Raw genomic sequence first — 18993 nt, 5'->3', positions numbered from 1 at the left:
TCTTGAATTCTCTTTACGCACAGAAACACCAAGATTTGATCTGAATACTGATGGACTAGCACTCACGGGGAACACAGGTTTTAAGATCTTATAAAGTCTTAGTGTCTAACTAGAGAACCTTTCCTCCAATGAGCCTTGGGTGTGTTTGTTAGATAATTTCCTCTGTTGCTGTAAGTTTTATTTATTGGTGTTGATGGTTGAGCCAGGGTCTTGTGCATAAGAAGATCCTCTCCCATTGGGCCTTACTTCTCTTATTTTAATTATTTTTGTTCAGTCATTTTTAATTAGTTAACTTTTAAGGAAAAGTTATTTTGTTAGGAACTGTAAATTCACACAAGTTTGTAATAAATATTTCATATACTCATTTTAGTGTGATTAAAAGTGGGTTTCAATTAATACTCAACTGTGGTGATCCATTTAATTCAATCTTTCATATTCCTTATTCCAGTGATAGGAAACAAGGCTTATATTTAGTCAAGTTTTTAATATTAAAATGTTAAATATTAACTACATCTTTAAAGACTATTATCACTGTGTTACTTCAGGCTCATTTAATGTATTAGAGGGGTATGCGATGACAGAGAAAACATGAGGAGGAATAAATCTTTAATGAGCAAGGGTAATTATTTTCAAATGCTAGCAGTCTCCAAAGTTGACAGATGCTGAGGCAATCACTCACCGATCAAAGCAAGCCTAATCTAGAGATGCCTTTGGTGAATTACTCCAGTGTATAAAATACTAACCAAGGGAGATGACCCAGACATCACTGACCTAAATTTAATGGCTTGCAGGAAGGACGAGAGTTGGTGGCTCAGGGAAAAGGAAGAATACCCAGGCAGAGTGTTCAGTACAAACACAAAAACCAAAAGCTGCTTGGTGCAAGGGAAAGCAGCCTGGAAGGCAGGGCGTGGTGACCAAGAAGTTTGCTGATTGACCAAGTGATGCCTTATAGACCAAGTGGAAGAGCTCAGACTTTTACACTATGGGGGAAGAAATGATCACTGAAAGATGATAGATGAAGGGTGATGTGGTATGTTTATATTTCAGTTAGGTCTACTGGCTGTGTGGAAGGTGTACTTGAGATAGGAAAGGCTGAAATGAGAAAGGCCAGCTGGAAGATTGTTGGAATAGTTTCACCAAGAACTAATGAGAAATGATATATGGAGAAGAATAGAATAACAGTGCTATTGAGCAAGGAAAAAAATGAATTCTACTGTGTATTATTTTGAAAATGATTAAAGAGTGAAGTCAGAAGTGGATTTAAGGATCACGAAAGCCAAGCTGGAGATACAGACAGCTTGTTTGTTGATGCAAGAAGGAATCTGGAGTTTGTTTTCATGTGCTGAGTTTGATTTTCCAGTCATTCATCCAGGAGGAGTATGGGCAGAAGCTGGGGTGGGAAGGCCTCTGCTGGGACACAGATGTTGGACTTAATTAGACTGGGCATGATTGTGGACTGTTATAAAGACAAGGCCATGACAGACCATGGAAGCATATTATCATTTATTGGACAAGGAGAAGAAGAGATTCCTAAGTAAAAGGGTCACTGAAATAGTCACAAACATAGGAAAAGGACAAAATGTGCTTGGCGGTTAGGGAAGCCAAGAAGGCCCAACACCAAAAAAGCTTTGCCGTACGAGGCCAAGATGCATAGTAAATTCAAGTGCAGGGTGTTTTTCCTCAAGTTGGCAGTGGCGGGTGCCGTGAGCACTTGCCAGAACAATTTTAGCATTGTGTTTCATGGCAGCTTCGATCTCAGGGAATGGCTGTGTTGTTTCTTTTTTCTCATGAAATCTGAATAAAAAGACAAGGAGAACAAACATAGTGTAAGGGCATGAAAACAAGAAACCATTGTTCTTATGGTCAAGGAGATTTTTGAGGCAGAGGAAAAAAAAGATGAGAAAAATGTGAGAGATTGAAGTGTACACACACAGAGAGAAGATAGCTGTGGGAAGTTCCGAAGGGGTGAATTTTTAAAAGCATCAGGTAAGGTCCTTTCTGAGAATAGGTTTGCGTCCCTTGAGAAAGAAGAGAAGGAAAAAGGAATGCCCTTGAAAGCAGAGTGTGAGTGAGTGTGAGTGGGCGTGAAGTGAGTGTGACCATGTCAGTGGCTGCTGTAACTTACAGACTCTGGGATAAAGATCATATCCTAAGTGCTCTGAGGCGAAAATTGAAATAGATGTCGAGGAGGGTAGCAGGAGCAGTTGGCAAGGAAAAGACAATCAGTATTCTGTGGCTATGCCAGGCTATGGCAGCTGGAATGAGGGATCATGGGTTTACCCTGAGGAGTTGCCAACCTCGTCATGTAGTGTCACCCACAGTCCTTTAACAAATCAGTGAGTGCAGACTGCAGTTCTGAACTACAGTTGGGGTTTTACAGAGGAAATGTAGAGTATAGAGGCAATAAAGATGTCGGGGAAAGGTCTAATGAGGAAATAGGAATTTCAGGTTAAGCGGGAATCAGTGGATCTGGGCACGTAGCTGGTGTATGAGAAGATTTGTGTGGAGGGAGGTGTGGACAGCTGATGCTCCACAGGGCACAGGGAGCAGTGCAGGAGGAGGCGACCTAGAAACAGAGAGTCCCGTGCAGTAAGGCATCCTTTGTGCTCTGCCTCCTCTCAGTTGGGCCATCTATTTGAGAGATAGTGTGTCCCGGCCACTGTGGTGTCCTAGCATTCCCTGTTGTTGTTAAAAGGGTACCTGAGACAAGGTAGTCATTCTTGTCTATGAAGAACAGAGATTATTTTGCTTTGTGATTCTAGAAGCTGAGAAATCTCGGGGTGTTGTAAGGCATCTCAGCTTTTGGTGGGGTGCTCATGCTGCTTTGAAATGCCGGGAGCATTTGGACATGCGCAAAACAAACCAACCATGCAGAGGGTCTTCATCTCCCGACAACCCGCTGCGTGATTACTAATGCAGTCTGGAGGGAATTAACCCGGTCCCCAGGGATCAGACTTCCCGAACAACTTAATTATCTCTTAAAGGCCACAGCACCTCTCAAAAGTGTCGAAGGAGGAGTAACATTTCAAGATGGGTTTTCTGGGGTGTCTGACCACGCCCAGATCACACCACCAGGCACAAGAGCACAGTGGTAGGAAGGAGAAGCATGGCCCCCATTTCACTGCAGCGTGTAGATGGTGAAGTGCACACGGAGCAGGCAGTGGAGTGTGTAAATGTTGGGTTGTAGATCTTCTTCAACTGCGTCGTCCCAGTGAGAGCACTGTAGATTGTAATTTTTCTATTATAACTTGCCCCGCAGTATTCTATTCATCAGAAACATTTTGCTTTGCCTTTCTTCAACTATGAATATAAAGAAAGGTGAAGGAAATGAGGTTTTCATTTGGGATATTTAAGCTTTATTTCAGCTGCCTTCTACCTAGTCCGATAACACTAGCATGGACATAGCAGCCTCTGAAATACGTATGACCTCAGAGAAGTTAACTTCTCACTTTCTTAAAGCTCTGACCATGGCGAGTAGTTCTGTTCGAAGCACTGACTCAAGAAGTTAGGGAAATTCTGATACAATACTGGTCCCTTAGAGACTGTTTTCTCATCAGGATGGTTGCATTGTCTTCCTCCCTGGTCTGCCAAGGCTCTTTTCTCTGTTGCTAAAGCTTTTCGGGCTTGCAGAGTGCTCTGGGACTAACTCCTTCCATTTGTATTTGCTATTCTACCTCTCCTGCCACGTGGCTTGGGCAGTGATGTCTCCGAGGTTCTGGGTTTGATTACACTGTATGAGAAAGTCATTTGTGGAAGCGGTCAGTTGATGGCAGCCCATGTGTACGTGTTTCTGGCATTTGGAGGTTACTGATTGAGTTAATCTTGAAGTCGCTTCAGGGGAGGTTCTTGTGATTTGACTCCACCGTCGTGCCCAGTGGGTTCTAACCCTGTTAACCTGCCATTTCACTCTGATGAGTCTAGTGCCTGGAATTACTGCCAAACAGTGGCCTCAGCGATGGCAGTGCAATGCTTCCATTGATCTTCAAGGCCTGAAATCCTGTCAGTGGTGGTAATAGTATCATTTATTTGGCTAGAGGTTTGTGCAGTATTTTATTAGCTGTCTGGCCACATTTTCCTTCTGAGAACTGTGTGTATTTGTGCTCTGCATGTGTGTGCATGTGTCTTCCCATGTGCATATGGAGGCCGGAGTCACCCTCCTGGAGGCACACAGCCTACAAGGCCTCATCTGGTAACATCATTTCTCGGGGATGTCTCTCTCACTGGGAGCCAGGCCTTGCTGATTAGCCGAGGCTGGCTGGCTGGCCAGTGAGCCACAGGGGTGCCTACCTGTCTCACCAGCACGCAATACCACACACAGCTTTTTAGAATGTGGGTTTGCCTTCTGCTTCTTCTTTATAAGCCAAGTGGTATAACCCAGTCTCTCCTGTCCCCCCTCCAGCTACAGTTTTGGTGTACAATAATCTTTCTTGAGTTTCCAAGTGACATCTAGTATGTTATCTTAACCAAAGTAGGTAAAAGGGAAGAGTTTATAGTTAAATCTTGACATTTTAAATTTTATTTTTATATATGTGGGTGCCTGTAGCCAGTCTTTGCTACTTTATGGGCTTTCCTTTCTTCCACCCTTTCAACCCCTCAAACACTAGATGAGACACAAAAAGGGATAGAGAGGAAAGGAAAGAGATCCCTAAATAAAGTTGGGTCAGAAAGAGGACAGTGTTATCATTAGACTACTTCCTGCTGACTAGGACACCAAGCTTCTTGGGACAAATTTGATCTTTGCAGACAGGATATTAAATTTCTTCTTCTTGGTTGCTGTTGTTATTGTTTCTTTTCCACAAGACTACCTATCAAACCTTCAACACCACCAACCAACCACAACCCCTCTGAATGACCACCAACCACCACCAATAACCATCAAACCCACCTATTAGAGCTCTAGCACTCTTGGACCCTTGAAAACTCCCTAGGATTCCAAATGTCACACAATCACAGAAACTATCTGAAGCTGACAAAATCATGCCTATGCTAGAACACGAGGCAGATCATAGCAAACTGCTGCAAAGCAGCCTGACACCTGGAATTAAAACAAAAACATCTTCTCATAACACTTCTATTTTTGTTAATTAATTCAGTTTACATAAAGATGCTCCACCATATAGCTAGGACATTTGCTTAACCATGTTCATCGCAGCATCATTCATAATAGCTAGAAACCCACCTAGATGTTGGAAACAACCTAGATGTCCCTCAACCAAAGAATGGATGAAGAAACTGTGGTACATTTACACAATGGAATACTTCTCAGCCATTAAAAACAAGGAAATCATGAAAGTTTCAGGCAAATGCATGGAACTAGAAAAGATAATCCCGAGTGAGGTAACACAGACCCAGAAAGACACACATGGCATATACTCACAAGTGGATTTTAGTCATATAGCACAGGATAGACATACTACAATGCACAGACCCCAAGAAGGCAAGTCTGATGGGTATCTTAGGCTCCATAACTCTGTTTTTTAAAGAAATCAACATTTTAAAATTGTTACTACAGGTACCTGTGGAAGCCAGAAAGGGTCATCAGATTTCCCAGCTGGAGTTGGTGATTGTCAGCCACCTCACATGAATGCTGAAAACCAAACTTGGGAGAGCAGTAAGGGCTCTTAAATGCTGAGCTACTGCTCTAGCCTAAAGTAGGTCTTAACAGATCTTTTCTTTCTATAAGCTATTTGTCCCTTGTAAGATTATTTTGGGTTGGAACATTTGTTTATTTCCTAAGTTTCATTTTTTTTTTTGGAGACATTTTAGTGTAAAAAAAAAAAACCTCAGGTTTATTTCATTTAAAAGATCTTTTATTTTAGCTATGTGCACGTGCGTGTGTGTGTGTGTGTGTGTGTGTGTGTGTGTGTGTGTGTGTTTGTACATGAGCACAGGGACCACAGAGGCCAGAAAAAGGCATTGGACTCCCTGGAGTTAGAGTCGGAGGTGGCTGTGAGGAGCCTGGTGTGAGTGCATGGACTGAGCTTTGGTCTGTAAGAGCCCTGTGTGAGCCTGACTACGAGCCATCTCCAGGCCCTCTACTCCGTTGCTGTGGCTCTCTGTCTGCACCATCTCTCTTCTCATGAAATACGGAAGCTTTCTGAGTAATGGAAATAACTACAGCAGACAAAACTTATCTTTAGACAGGCCTGGGTGATCTACTGTCACTGTTTTCTAACTCTTTGGTTTCATGTATAGAAAAAAAAATCTTACCCCTCGCTCAGAATACTTATATCCATAAATTTAAACATTTTCTGAGATGCTTCTGACATTGATAATTTCTATTTCAATGTTTGTCCTAATATATATTCATTTTCCTACAATTTTAACACATTGACCCTGTTTCTCTTTTTATCACTTGTCTTTGTAAATTGAATTCTGTGGATTGGAATGGAAACTGTATTTTCCGACAACACACAGGGCACTCTGTGACACACACGTAACCCTCTCTTGCACACAGGCTATACAGACTTTTAAGAATTAAGAGCAATGACACCCATCAGAATAGCTAAGACTAAAAACTCAAGTGACAACACATGCTGGAGAGGATGTGGAGAAAGGGGAACCCTCCTCCAATGCTGGTGGGAATGTAAACTTGTACAACCACTTTGGAAATCAATCTGGCACTTTCTCAGACAATTAGGAATAGCGATTCCTCATTATTCCGCTGTACCACTCCTAGGCATATATCCAAACTATGCTCAAGTATACAACAAGGACATTTGCTTAACCATATTTGTAGCAACTTTATTTGTAATAGCTAGAATTTGTAAACAACCTAGATGTCCCTCAATTGAGAAATGGATATAGAAATTGTGGTACATTTACACATGGAATACTACTCAGCAATTAAAAACAAGGAAATAATGAAATTTGCAGGCAAATGGTGGGAACTAGAAAAGATAATCCCCAGTGAGGTATCTGAGAAGCAGAAAGACACACATGGTATATACTCACTTATAAGTGGATATTAGACATACAATATAGGATGAAATCTGTATACCTTAAGAAGCAAGCAAGAAGGAGGACCCTGGGTAAGATGCTCAATCTTCATTCAGAAAGACAAATGGGATAGACATTGGAAGAAGGTGAAAACAAGGAACAAGACAGGAGCCTACCACAGAGGGCCTCTGAAAGACTCTACCTAGCAGGGTATTAAAGCAGATGCTGAAACTCATAGCCAAACTTTGGGCAGAGTGCAGGAAATCTTATGCAAGAAGGGGGAGATAGAAAGACCTGGAAGGGTGACAGGAGCTCCACAAGGAGAACAGAACCCAAACAGGGGTCTTTTCTGAAACTGATATTCCAACCAAGGACCATTCATGGAAATCACCTAGAACCGCTGCTCAGAGGTAGCCTGTGGCAGCTCAGTATCCATGTGGGTTTCCTAGTAAGGGGAACAGGGGCTGTCTCTGACATGAACTCAGTGGCTGGTTCTTTGATCATCTCCCCCTGAGGGGGGAGCAGCCTGACCAGGCCACAGAGAAAGACAAGGCAGACAGTCCTGATGAGACCTGATAGGCTAGGGTCAGATGAAAGGGGAGGAGGACCTCCTCTATCAGTGGACTGGGGAAGGGCATGGGAGGAGATGAGGGAGGGCGGGATTGGGAGGGGGCAAGGGTGGGGCTACAACTGGGATACAATGTGAATAAATTATAAATAAAAATTATATTAAAAAAGAATTACGAGCGAGGCTGAGCCATCTGCATCTGATGACACTCTCTTTGTTCTTGCTTATGGTGTCCCTTGAGAAACTGTATTGTGTTCTAAGTGGAGCTGGCCGTGGAGTGAAGAATGGGTGGCTAGAAGCAAAGGGAAACCATGCAGAGCTTACTCATCATCTTTTTCCATCAGCCTGAAGTAGTTGCAGTGTGAACCAGAAGCACATTTATGAAATAAAACACAGCAAGCATGGTGCTCCAGCCTCTCCCCAGGCCAGAGTAATGGATAATCCCTGAGTAATAGTTCTCACATTAATGCCACTTTCCAGAGTGGTACCAGTTATCTTGGACTTTATTCGTAAAAGAGCAAGGAGGCATTATATAACGGCTTATTCTAAAGGGTTTCCCGAGGTCACAATAAAGACACATGAATTTCAGTTGCCAGTGTACACTGACTTCTGATATTCTCATTCCAGGTCAGTTGCTCCGGTTAAAAATGTTTCGTGAGGACCACGGCTCATGGATGACCATGTTCTTCAGCACGATCCTGTTTCTCTTCATCTTCTCTCACATATATAACACGGTTCTTCTGATGGATGGGAACATGGGGTGAGTCATTGCCTGCCCACCCGGGGCAGCTCTGAGTGGTGCCCAGGAAGTCCTCCAAGCACACCCTGCACTTCTAGTTGTTACACACCTGCTACTTAGCAGGCTCCATGTTCTAAACGGGGTTGGTAGGTGTTCGCTCTACCTAAGAATTTTAGGACATTTCTTCTTTTTAGGAAGAACGAGGCATTTTGTAACACCTAGAGGACTCTGTGCTGAAGACTGACCTCTGTGCTTTGCCGTGAAATGAAAGAAATGAAGAAAGTTAGAAGAAAATATATCAATCCCTTTAATTTTTTTTTTTCGGTATAATTTGAAGGCACATACCAATTTTATTACAGTGAGAGAGTTCAGTGCTCATGATGCCTGGATTAATAAAGTCCTTTGGTACCGATAGCTTTTTGTTGTTGTTGTTGATTGTTCAAATGTGTAGTCCAGGCTGGTTTTAAACTCCTGATTCATATCTGGTGTGGTAGCATAAAACAAACAAACAAACAAACAAACAAACAGGACTTTGTGCCGGTTTGGACAGAGATAAACTAGGTCCTGTTAAAGGCAGACAACTTGGATTAAATACAGATGGAACACCATACTTAGTCCATCACCACAGCAGGGGGATTTGTGTATTTTCTTCCAACTTTCCTCATTTCTTTCATTGCCCAGCGAAGCACAGAGGTCAGTCTTTCAGCACAGAGTCCTCTAGCTTTGCTATCCAGTGTGCCTTAACCAGAGAATGGTTTAAGTGGTTTGCTTTGCTTTTGGTTAAGCTTTAAAGGCAGTACACTGGAGACTTGTTTGGCTTATGATTTTAAGATGCTGACCAAGAACATGAACCAACAAAGTGCCACTGATGTGTTGGACACAGAGATAATAACGAGGGAAGGCGTTCCTCTACCCTTCTCACTAAATTACAGCCACTCCCTCCAAGTCACAGGCTAGTTAGGATTCCCATGCATTTTCACAGTGTGAGGTGGTTTGGATGCCACACATAGACTTTGGCCACCATTGTTGAGGGCTGAAAGAGAAGCCCATCTAACATCCTGTTTCCTTCCATGTGGAAAGGGGCTGACTGGTAACGGAAAAGCACATGAGTCACAGTTTTTACTTTGTGGTAGCAAAATGCATGACTGATTTTAGATTGAATGTTCAGGCCTTCTAATAGCTTGCCTTCTTTCAAGCTATTAGAAACATGTTGTCATGCTTGTTTCTTGTACCCAAACAATGTTAACATTAATAGGCTTCTCTGTGCTGATGGAGTTATAGGAACCACTGGGTTTCTCAGAATACTCCTCAGCCTTGGATCCCGTGACAACAGTGGGCAGTGGGAGCTTGGAGTTACCTAAGGCAACCAGAGGCCTCTCTGTAAGACTTTGTACTTTCAAAGCACTGGAAGGAGCCTGGTGTGATAACACAGGCCTGTAATTCTAGGCACCTGGGAGTCTGATGCTGGAGGGCTGTTTTTTTTTTATATGGTGCTAATAAGGTTAAGGATATAGAGGAAGATGGAGAGAAACATTTAACGATAGTAAATTGGATATGGTAGCATGTAGTCCTGTGTACAGAGCAAAACACTCAGCAGCTAAACCAGCTGCTGAGAACCGTGATCAGGCATGAGTTGTCTCAGCTCACCTCACACTGAACCCGTGAAACAGGACCTTCTATTGTCCATTGTATGGATCAAGACACTGAGGACTGCCCAAAGTTGCATTCTAATTAGCTCCCCACTCAAAATAATAATAGGTGGTTGAACTATTAAGCAGTGAATTGAAAGGACTCACCACCTGAGAGGCTAGCACTGGTCTCTGTTGGTCTTCTCCATATTTTAATCTTTCAAGTTGACCTTGATAATTGAAAGAAACAGGAGGCACGTGTAGCAGCTAAGTGATGGTTTTTGATTTATATGTAGTATCTTACCTAAGATGGTTATTGCCTTTTATTCACAGATTGAATGCACTGTTAGAGATTACGGACTATTATAGGATACTACAGAATATAAATGTTATACAATGTTTGAACTCTTCTGTAATTCTTGAACGCTTCTGTGATCTGTTTCACATTCACTGGAAAAGAACCTTCTACTGGAAAGATGTCTTTAAAAATGCCATTTGAACAAATACACAGCAAGAAACAAATTGTTTTGGTTGTTTACTGCTTAAAAACATCAAACGGCCATTTCTGAAGGATGCACTGACAGCCGTTAATCTGTGACCAAGAGAGTGTTGCAAAGCCAGTTGTCAATCTGGTGCACAAGTCAGTTCCTAGAGAAAAGGACCTTGCAGTACTTTTGGGTTCTCCAGGAGGCATGAATGTCTGGGGCATTGGTTGGTCCTGTGTAGGGCAGGAAATGATGGTGAGAGGGTGTAGGAGGGACAGGGGGCATGTGGACCTCAGGGGTGACTGGAGGGTGCTGCTGACAGAGACCTCAGGCTTTACACTCACTCAGGTTTGCACAGAGGGTTCCCTCTGCCCAGGCTCCATGATGCTTCTAGTAATGTTGGCCCAGACAAGTGGCACTCAACCTGTGGGGAGCAACCTGTTTGGAGGTCAAATGACCCTTTCATAGGGGTCTCCTAAGACCATTGGAATAGACAGATATTTATATTACAATTCATAACAGTAGCAAAATTACAGTTGTAATGTAACAACAAAAACAATTTTATGGTTGGGGGTCACCAGTTTTATGGTTGAAGAATTGTATTAAAGGGTCGCAGCATTAGGAAGTTTGAGAACCACTGGCTTAGACCCATTCCCAAAGTGTTCCCTGAACTCAGAAAACCTAATGTGGCCGATAGACCTGTGCTCAGATGTTTTGGGACTTTCTTTTCAGGCTGGATGCTTCAGGACTAGGGTATGTGTTGAACATCTGTATAGTTTCGGAGATTAAATATTAAAAAAACCAAATAAAACAAACAAACAACAACAACAAAACAAGACCCAAACTCAAACCAAAACAAAAGAAAAACCGAAAACAACCAAACAGCCAAAAACCAAACCAAACCAAAAAAGTTGGGGGAGGATATTTGTAGCCTGGGCTGCTTTTAAAAAATCCCAATTCAGAATTGAGTATAAACTGAGACCCATAATCCCTGAGTTCTAAGAATAAGCCCTGACCAGAGCTGACTTGACAAGAGGTAAATTGCCTGGCTCCTGTTTTCACCCTAACATTTTAGGTATCTTGGGGAATGAACTTAGATTAGGGCAAAAGGCAAATGAGCTTTATGGACCAAAGGGGCAGAGATTCAGACTATCACATTTCCTAGTAACATGAAGAAAAATCCCATGCATTTTATTTTCTTTTTGCTCTCTTCACCTCATAGCACCAAAATTCTGCCATTGGTGATCTCTTTTGTTCTTGAAGTCACTTTTTTTTTTCTTTTTCTTTCTTTTTTTTTTTTGTACCAAGATGACTGAAAGATAAGCCGAGTCCCCTTTACATTATTGTCGTAGGTTGTAGGTGAGGTTTCTAGGCTTTGCCTTTAGCATTTTATAAGCAGTTTCTTTTCCCACGATGGGGTGGACCCAGGAACTTCTCCTGCTATTACAAGCCATAGAACAGTTGGAAAATACAATGGAGCCAGATGGACTTTAGGAGTGCATAACCAGGCTTGAGACAGGACAGAGCTAGAGGGAAAATGGAGGAGGACCCGAATATCAAGACAGGAGGCCCATGGGCAGTGTGCTGGGCACTCAGGAACTTGAGTTTTCAGCCTTTGGCACACACCCGAATTGAGGATTTGGGCTCTGTGCTGGTTAGTTTTATATCAACTTGACACAAGTTAAGAGTCGTCTGAGAAGAGGAAACCCCACCTGAAGAAAATGTCTTCATAAAATCAAGCTGTAGGCAAGACTGTAGGGCATTTTAATTAGTGGTTGATGGGGGAAGGCCCAGCCCATTACCGGTGGGGAGGGTCATCCTTGGGCTGGTCCTCTTCTGTTCTATATGAAAAGCAGGTTGAGCAAGCCAGGGTGAGCAAGCCAGTAAGCAGCACTCCTCCATGGCCTCTTTATCAGGAACCTGCTGTTTGAGTTTCTGCCTTGACTACCATCAATGATAAACTGTGATATGGTAGAAGAAGTGAAAGAAACACTTTATTTCTCAATTTGATTTTGGTCATGGTGTTTCATCACAGCAGTAGAAACCCAAACTAGGACAGGTTGGGAGTGAGGGATTAGGAGTCCCATTGGTAGAAGATTCTGCACTGGGTAACAGAGAAAGAGTGGAATGCTGTGAGCTCAGTCAGGTTCAGCCAGACAGTCATAAGGAGGCTGCCCAACCCGAACTGTGCTTTGTGGGACAAAGTCCTCCCAGAGAACTCATAGCCACGCTGTGGTCTGGGGTTTTAGTACAGCTTCTTTAAGAGTCTGAGTCCATGTTGTAACCCTGGTTATTTTCTTTGAGCAATTCCAGATTGTTACTTCTTGGGAGGCGCTCAGCGTCTTGCAGAGCTCCCAGTTTGCTGTGCAGAGCAATTTCATTCCCTGCTGCCTCCACTTCCACCCACATTGACTTACCTGAAGTTTTCTTTTGAGCCAAAATTGTGTTAATGTATTTTTTTTAATCAAAATGACCAATGCTTACACCCATTAGAATGGTCACGATCAAAAACTCAAGTGACAACACATGCTGGAGAGGCTGTGGAGAAAGGGGAACTCTCCTCCACTGCTGGTGGGAATGTAAACTTGTACAACCACTCTGGAAATCAATCTGGCACTTTCTCAGACAACTAGGAATAGTGCTTCCCCAAGACCCAGCCATACTACTCCTAGGCATATATCCAAAAGAGGCTCAAGTACACAAAAAGGACATTTGCTCAACCATGTTTGTAGCAGCTTTATTTGTAATAGCCAGAAGCTGGAAACAACCCAGATGCCCCTCAACTGAATAATGGATGCAGAAATTGTGGTACAATGGAATATTACTCAGCAATGAAAAATAAGGAAATCATGAAATTTGCAGGTAAATGGTGGGACCTGGAAAGGATCATCCTGAGTGAGTTGTCCCAGAAGCAAAAAGACACACATAGTATATACTCACTCATATAGACATACAACAGAGGACAAACCCACTAAAACCTGTGCATCTAAATAAACTAAGCAAGAGAGAGGACCCTAACTAAAACGCTCAATCCCCATTCTGAAAGGCAAAGAGGATGGACATCAGAAGAAGAAAACAGGAAACAACCTAGGAACCTGCTACAGAGGGCCTCTGAAAGCCAGAAGAAGAAAACAGGAAACAAACTAGGAACCTACCACAGAGGGCCTCTGAAAGCCTCTGCCCTGCAGCCTATCAAAGCAGATGCTGAGCCTGATGGCCAACTGTCGGGCAGAGTGAATGGAATTTTATGTAAGAATTGGGAAATAGCAAGAGCTGGAGAGGACAGGGTCTCCACAAGGAGAGCAACAGAACAAGAAAATTTGAACACAGGGAACTTCCCAGAGACTCATATTCCAACCAAGTACCATGCATGAAGATAACCTAGAACCCCTGCACAGATGTAGCCCATGGCAGTTCAGGGTCCAATTGGGTTACATAGTAATGGGAAGAGGGACTGCCTCTGACATAATCTGATTGGCCTGCTCTTTGATCACCTCCCCCTGAAGGGGGAGCAGCCTTAACAGGCCACAGTAGAGGACAATGCAGCCACTTTTGATAAGAACTGATAGACTAAGATCAGGAGGAAGGAGGACCTCCCCTCTCAGTAGACTTGGGGAGGGGCATGCATGCAGAAAGGGGAGGGAGGGTGATCGGGAGGGGAGGAGGGAGGGCTTATGAGGGGATACAAAATAAATAAAGTGTAATTAATAAAAAATTTTTAAAAAAGTTAAAAAAATGACCAATGCTTCTAAGGATGCTGCCTGGGCAGCAGGACAGGGCGGGGCTGAAGCCACTACAGTGAGGTTTTGCTTTAGCATAGTAGGTGCGCATTTTCTGCAGTTGGCCTAGTTATCTCTTAGGAGGGAAAAAGAGAAACACTTGAAGAAATAGGATCAAAGCACCCATTTGCACCGGAAGGAGAGTGAGAGTTTGCAGCCACAGCACAGAGGCGTGCATTGTACCGAAGAAGAGTGCATGGTTTACACACAGGACCAAACACCCCAGAAAGCAAGACCTAGGACAAGAACTGGAAGCCATTTTCCACCACAGTGTTGGGACTAATTTAGTCAAAACTTATTTTTTTTAAACCCTCCAATTCCACTGGGGGTCTTAAAGCCTGTCTACTTAGGTCTAGGGTTAGGGTTTGGAGCTCTTTATTTGGGAGGGATGAAAAGAGGTATGCTACAAAGTTCAGCCCATATTTTACTGATTAGAAAACTGATCTGGTCACAAAAGACTGGAAGGATTCGTAGCTTTGGATACTTGAAACACTTTTAAAAAAATAATAATTTTTCCCTCACAATTTATTCACTATATAGGAACAGTGTTTTATACCAAAAGGAGCCACTGGAGGGCAGCAAAAGACATGTTTTCTTTGCTGTTGATGGGTAAAAGGAGTAAAAATTTTCCCTCAGGAAAGAAGGAATGGTGGGAGGAAAGCTAGGAGGCTGACTAAAGTGCTTGATATATACATGTGACAATGTTACCTCGAGACTTGGTATTTGCCATAAATAATGCACACTAACAGGACATTTCAGACAGTTAAATAAAACAACCAAACAAAACAGAGATGTCTGCCGTTTTCTGAATTTCTGAAACTTTTTTTTTGGGGGGGTCTGGCTTATTTTTAGGGAAGTGTTCTTAATTAAAATTATTTAAAGTAAAATATAATTATCCCACGTCCCCTTCTTTTCCCTCCTCCTAACCCCTTCCATGCTCCCCCACTCTTCAAATCGATAGTCTCGTGTTTGTTTTATTATTATTATTGTTGCACACACACACACACACACACATATATATGTATATATACGTGACTATATACACGCAACCTGCTAAGGCTGCTTGGTGCTGCTTGTGTATATATGACTTCAGGATTGACCACTTGGTATTGGATAACAAGTTGGGGTGCTCACCTCTCTCTCAGTGTTCCTTATTCACCTGTAGGTTTTTTTCAGGGCATGGGATGCCTTAGGGTTTCCCTCTCCTGATATTGTCATTATCTTGTTTTGATATCGTCATTGTCCTGTCTAGGCATGTGCACTGTTGAAGCATCTGTGGGTGCAGCTTCCTTGCCATTCTAGCAGTAGCAATCTCACGGCAGATTTCTTGGTCAGCTCTTACAGTCTTTCCGCCCCTCCTCCAGAAGGTTGTATTTTTAATTATGTGCTGTGTGCATGTCTGTGTGTACACTGCAGATGCTCAGAGAGGCCCGGGGTGTTAGCTCCCTGGAGCTGGGGTTCCAGTGAAGCTGCCTGACTAGGAAAGCGGAAACTAAACTCGGATCCCTGGTAAAGGCAGTTGAGACCTCCCCTGAGCCATCTCTCCAGCCCCTGGGGAACCGTTTGATGAAATTTATATATTGAACTGCATAGCAAGTACTTTTGTGTGGTGTGCTTGGTACAGGCTCATATGACGATATCTATAAACATATGCATGCAAATATGTTCACACGTTTGTAGACTTCTTCCCGAATTAAAAAAACAAACACTGTACTTACCACCGAATAAAATAGGCACCTACTCTCAAAAAATACCCCCTGTATAAGAGAATACCTTTCCCAACAGGGCACTGTTCAGGGTAGGCTGCTGAGCTGATGCTTCAAGAGCTGATCACAAAGATCTTCAGGTTTTTTGTTTTTTCCTTTTCTAGATAGTTGAAAAATATGTTAATGTATGAACAGGGACTAAATATAGCACAGGGAAGAGCTGAGGGGAGAAAAGATAGTGATGCAAGTAATTGTGAAAGTGTTCCTAGGTAAGGTCTAACAAAGCTAAACAAGACTTGGTGGCAGAATGGAGGTGGGCTAGCCCCTTATCCCTCCCTCCGTCTCCTCCCTGAGAGGCTTTGGTGAGGAACTATGGGGAGGCCTAATCTGGCTGTGTGCGGCGAGGACCCCAGGAAGTGAGAAATGACAAGAGCAACCGGGGTGGGGAGGATGGGAGGAGAGAGCATTTGAAATGGACACTTCTGAGGCCTCACAGTCATGTTGCCGTGTATAGAGAGGCAGCCCACAAGCAAGAGTGAATGAGAAAGATAAATGAGCGAGAAGCGGGGACCAGCATGCCGGGTGAGACTGCGAAAGTGCTTCTCAGGTCTCCAGCACACCTGACCCGCCTCAGCCCCGAGGCTCTTCTGTGTCTTCACCTTCAGAGAAGGATGGGTGCTCTGTCAGCAAGTATGTCACACACTCCACCGGGGAAGGGCTACCTCACAGCTCCAGTTCCTCTCTCCCAAGGGTTAGTGTATGGTTTTCCTGAGGCTGAGTCACACTGCAGTGAGGGGGAAAAAAAAAACAAAAAAAAAACACCTCATGAGAACTTTCACCTTAGGCAGAATTTGCTTTTCTAAGTTTACTCCTTTTTTTTTTTTAGAAGTCTCACAAGGGTGTGTCTGTGTGCACAGGTGGCTCAGCTGTTGAGCGCCCTGTTTCTGTTGAAGCTTTGATTCTCATGGGGTCTACATAGTGGCTTAGCCATGTGTGACTTCTGTTCTAGGGGATGCAGTGCCCTTTTATGGCCTCTGTGGGCACCAGCACATATGTGATGTACCTACATTCATGCTGGCAAACACACAAACACATACACTACATTAATAAATACATAAAGAAATAAAATAAAATAATCAAAGAATACATCCAAGACTCTCAAGTGGTTTGGAAATTACTTACTTGAACTCTTTTCTCTTTTTGCTCTATTTATTTATTATTTTTGCATAGGTGTGCGTGATTCTGTGTGAACACGTGTGCAAGCCCTCGGGTGTGCACAGGTGTGTGGAGGCTGGGAGTCAGTGCTGTCTTCCTCATTCGCTGTCCACCTTAATTTTTGAGACATGGCCTCTTACTGAATCCAAAATTCCCCAATTTCTCTTGGCTGGCTCCACCATGGGTGCCGGTATCGTGGGCACGCCCATGGGCTTTTCAGGAGAAAGAGTGCTGGAAATCCTGGCTTGGGTCCTCAGACTTGAAGACTTGAGCATTAAGCATTTTACTAGATGAACCATCTCGCCAGCATGCTCTTTGCTGTTTTTTTTTTTGTTTTGTTTTTTTTTTTTTTTTTTTTTTTTAAAGCAACAGGTAATAATCATGTAAGCTTGTGGAGTACAGAGTGGTGTTTGATATATGCAGTCTAGAAGGAGGGCCAGGAGCCAGGCATATACATTCTTACTCTCAAGCATAGTGAATGCTTTTTATTTGTTGCGCTTGAGTGGAAAATTGGTTGGCCCATTACCAGCGTATACTGGAAGCGTCCTTCTGAGGAAGAAATGCCTCTGCGTTTGTTATGTTTGTCTTTAAGAGTGCAAGATCTGTTTAGAGACATGGTGCGAAAAAATTAAATGGTCCTTATGAACATTCAGAAATGCGTGATTAGTAGTGATAAAGCCAGAACTATTGATTTGAGTTGTGATGGGTTAAGACCCCATCCCCACCCCAGTTTCCGGAACTACTTACTAGAGTACTGTGTTTAGGATCGGGGAGGGTGGAGGCGGGGCCTGGCTGGGAGGCTTCCTGGGCAGCTGAGGCACAGCTGACTGCAAATCCTGCTGGAGTGGTGCTTTAAATAATTTGTTGGATTCATTCTTAATTAGGCTAAATACTGACTGGCTTGTACAATTAATTCACAATAATAGCAACATTAATTACTGAGGCCGGTAGTAAGGGCTAAAGCCGGCTGCTGGGAATGGGCTGGGGAGGGGAAAAGTGAATTGAAGGGCTAAGTCTGGTCAATAGGGTTGATGTTGTGGGCCACAGAGAAGGAGAGGAGAGGGAGGAGATAGGAAGATGTGTGTGTGTGTGGGGGGGGGCAGGGAAGTGGGTAAAGAGGAGGGAGAAGGGCACTGTCAGAGGGGGATGAATGAGCAGGAAGCAGATCTGAGAGGAGAAATCCACAATAGGCCAGTTTGTTGCTGTTGGTATCTTTAGTTTTCCGTCCCGGCTACTGCTGTCTGAGTCAATGGATTCTTAAAGAACTATGTAGAGGCACAGTCAAGGCTGTGTCCTTGTCTCTCTGCAGAGTCCACTCTGGCTTGACCAGGGTGAGATGAGTTCTGTGATCCGTGTTCATAGCTGCTTACTCCGATCTCCTTAAAGATAGGGTTTCACCCTAGTTCAGGCTGGGCTGGCCCTCAATATGTAGCCAAGGCAGGTTTTGAACTCATGGAAACCCTCTGGTCTCAGGTTCTCAAGTGCTGAGATTAGGTTTGTGAGTCATCATGCCTAGCTGCCATTAAATATTCTGTCATGCTGTTTCAGGAGAAAAATTCTGCCCCAGGAAACAGTATCTGGGTGATGGCTGCCTCTTAGCTAGCTTCTGGTATAGTAATGTGGGAGATTTACAGTGGACTATTGGTACCTACCCTAGTGTTTTGGCAAACAAGACCATGTATACAGACCAGTTGCTAAAATACCCTCTCCTAAGGTAACTGATAAGGACTGATAAGAGTTAGTTTTTAGCACGACAACAGAAAAGACATAAGTTGATTTCTCAGCATGCTGCTTCTCAGGAAGCGTTAGTTTCTATAAATATGACAGCGAAAGAACACTGGTCTATGTGATAACACGACATTATTCATTCATCAATCTCAGTGCAGAGGGCCACAATCAGATTAGAACGTAGGCAAGTGGACCACACTTCCTGG

The 18993-nt window shown here is 43.3% G+C and overlaps 1 protein-coding gene across 4 annotated transcripts in view; it reads left to right on the top strand.

Moving 5' to 3' along the window:
* Positions 1-18993, top strand: part of Tmem117 (transmembrane protein 117) — a 429918-nt gene that overhangs the window by 65588 nt on the left and 345337 nt on the right. For all 4 annotated transcript variants that reach the window (XM_060388753.1, XM_060388754.1, XM_060388755.1 and 1 more), the window contains one exon: positions 8135-8267. In XM_060388753.1, coding sequence (XP_060244736.1) covers positions 8135-8267 — 133 coding nt within the window. The remainder of the gene's footprint in view (positions 1-8134; positions 8268-18993) is intronic.

This window comes from Meriones unguiculatus, chromosome 8, assembly GCF_030254825.1.
Source record: "Meriones unguiculatus strain TT.TT164.6M chromosome 8, Bangor_MerUng_6.1, whole genome shotgun sequence".
Taxonomy (NCBI): domain Eukaryota; kingdom Metazoa; phylum Chordata; class Mammalia; order Rodentia; family Muridae; genus Meriones; species Meriones unguiculatus.
The sequence above is the reverse complement of the archived record's forward strand: the minus strand, read 5'-3'. Positions and strand labels throughout refer to the sequence as shown.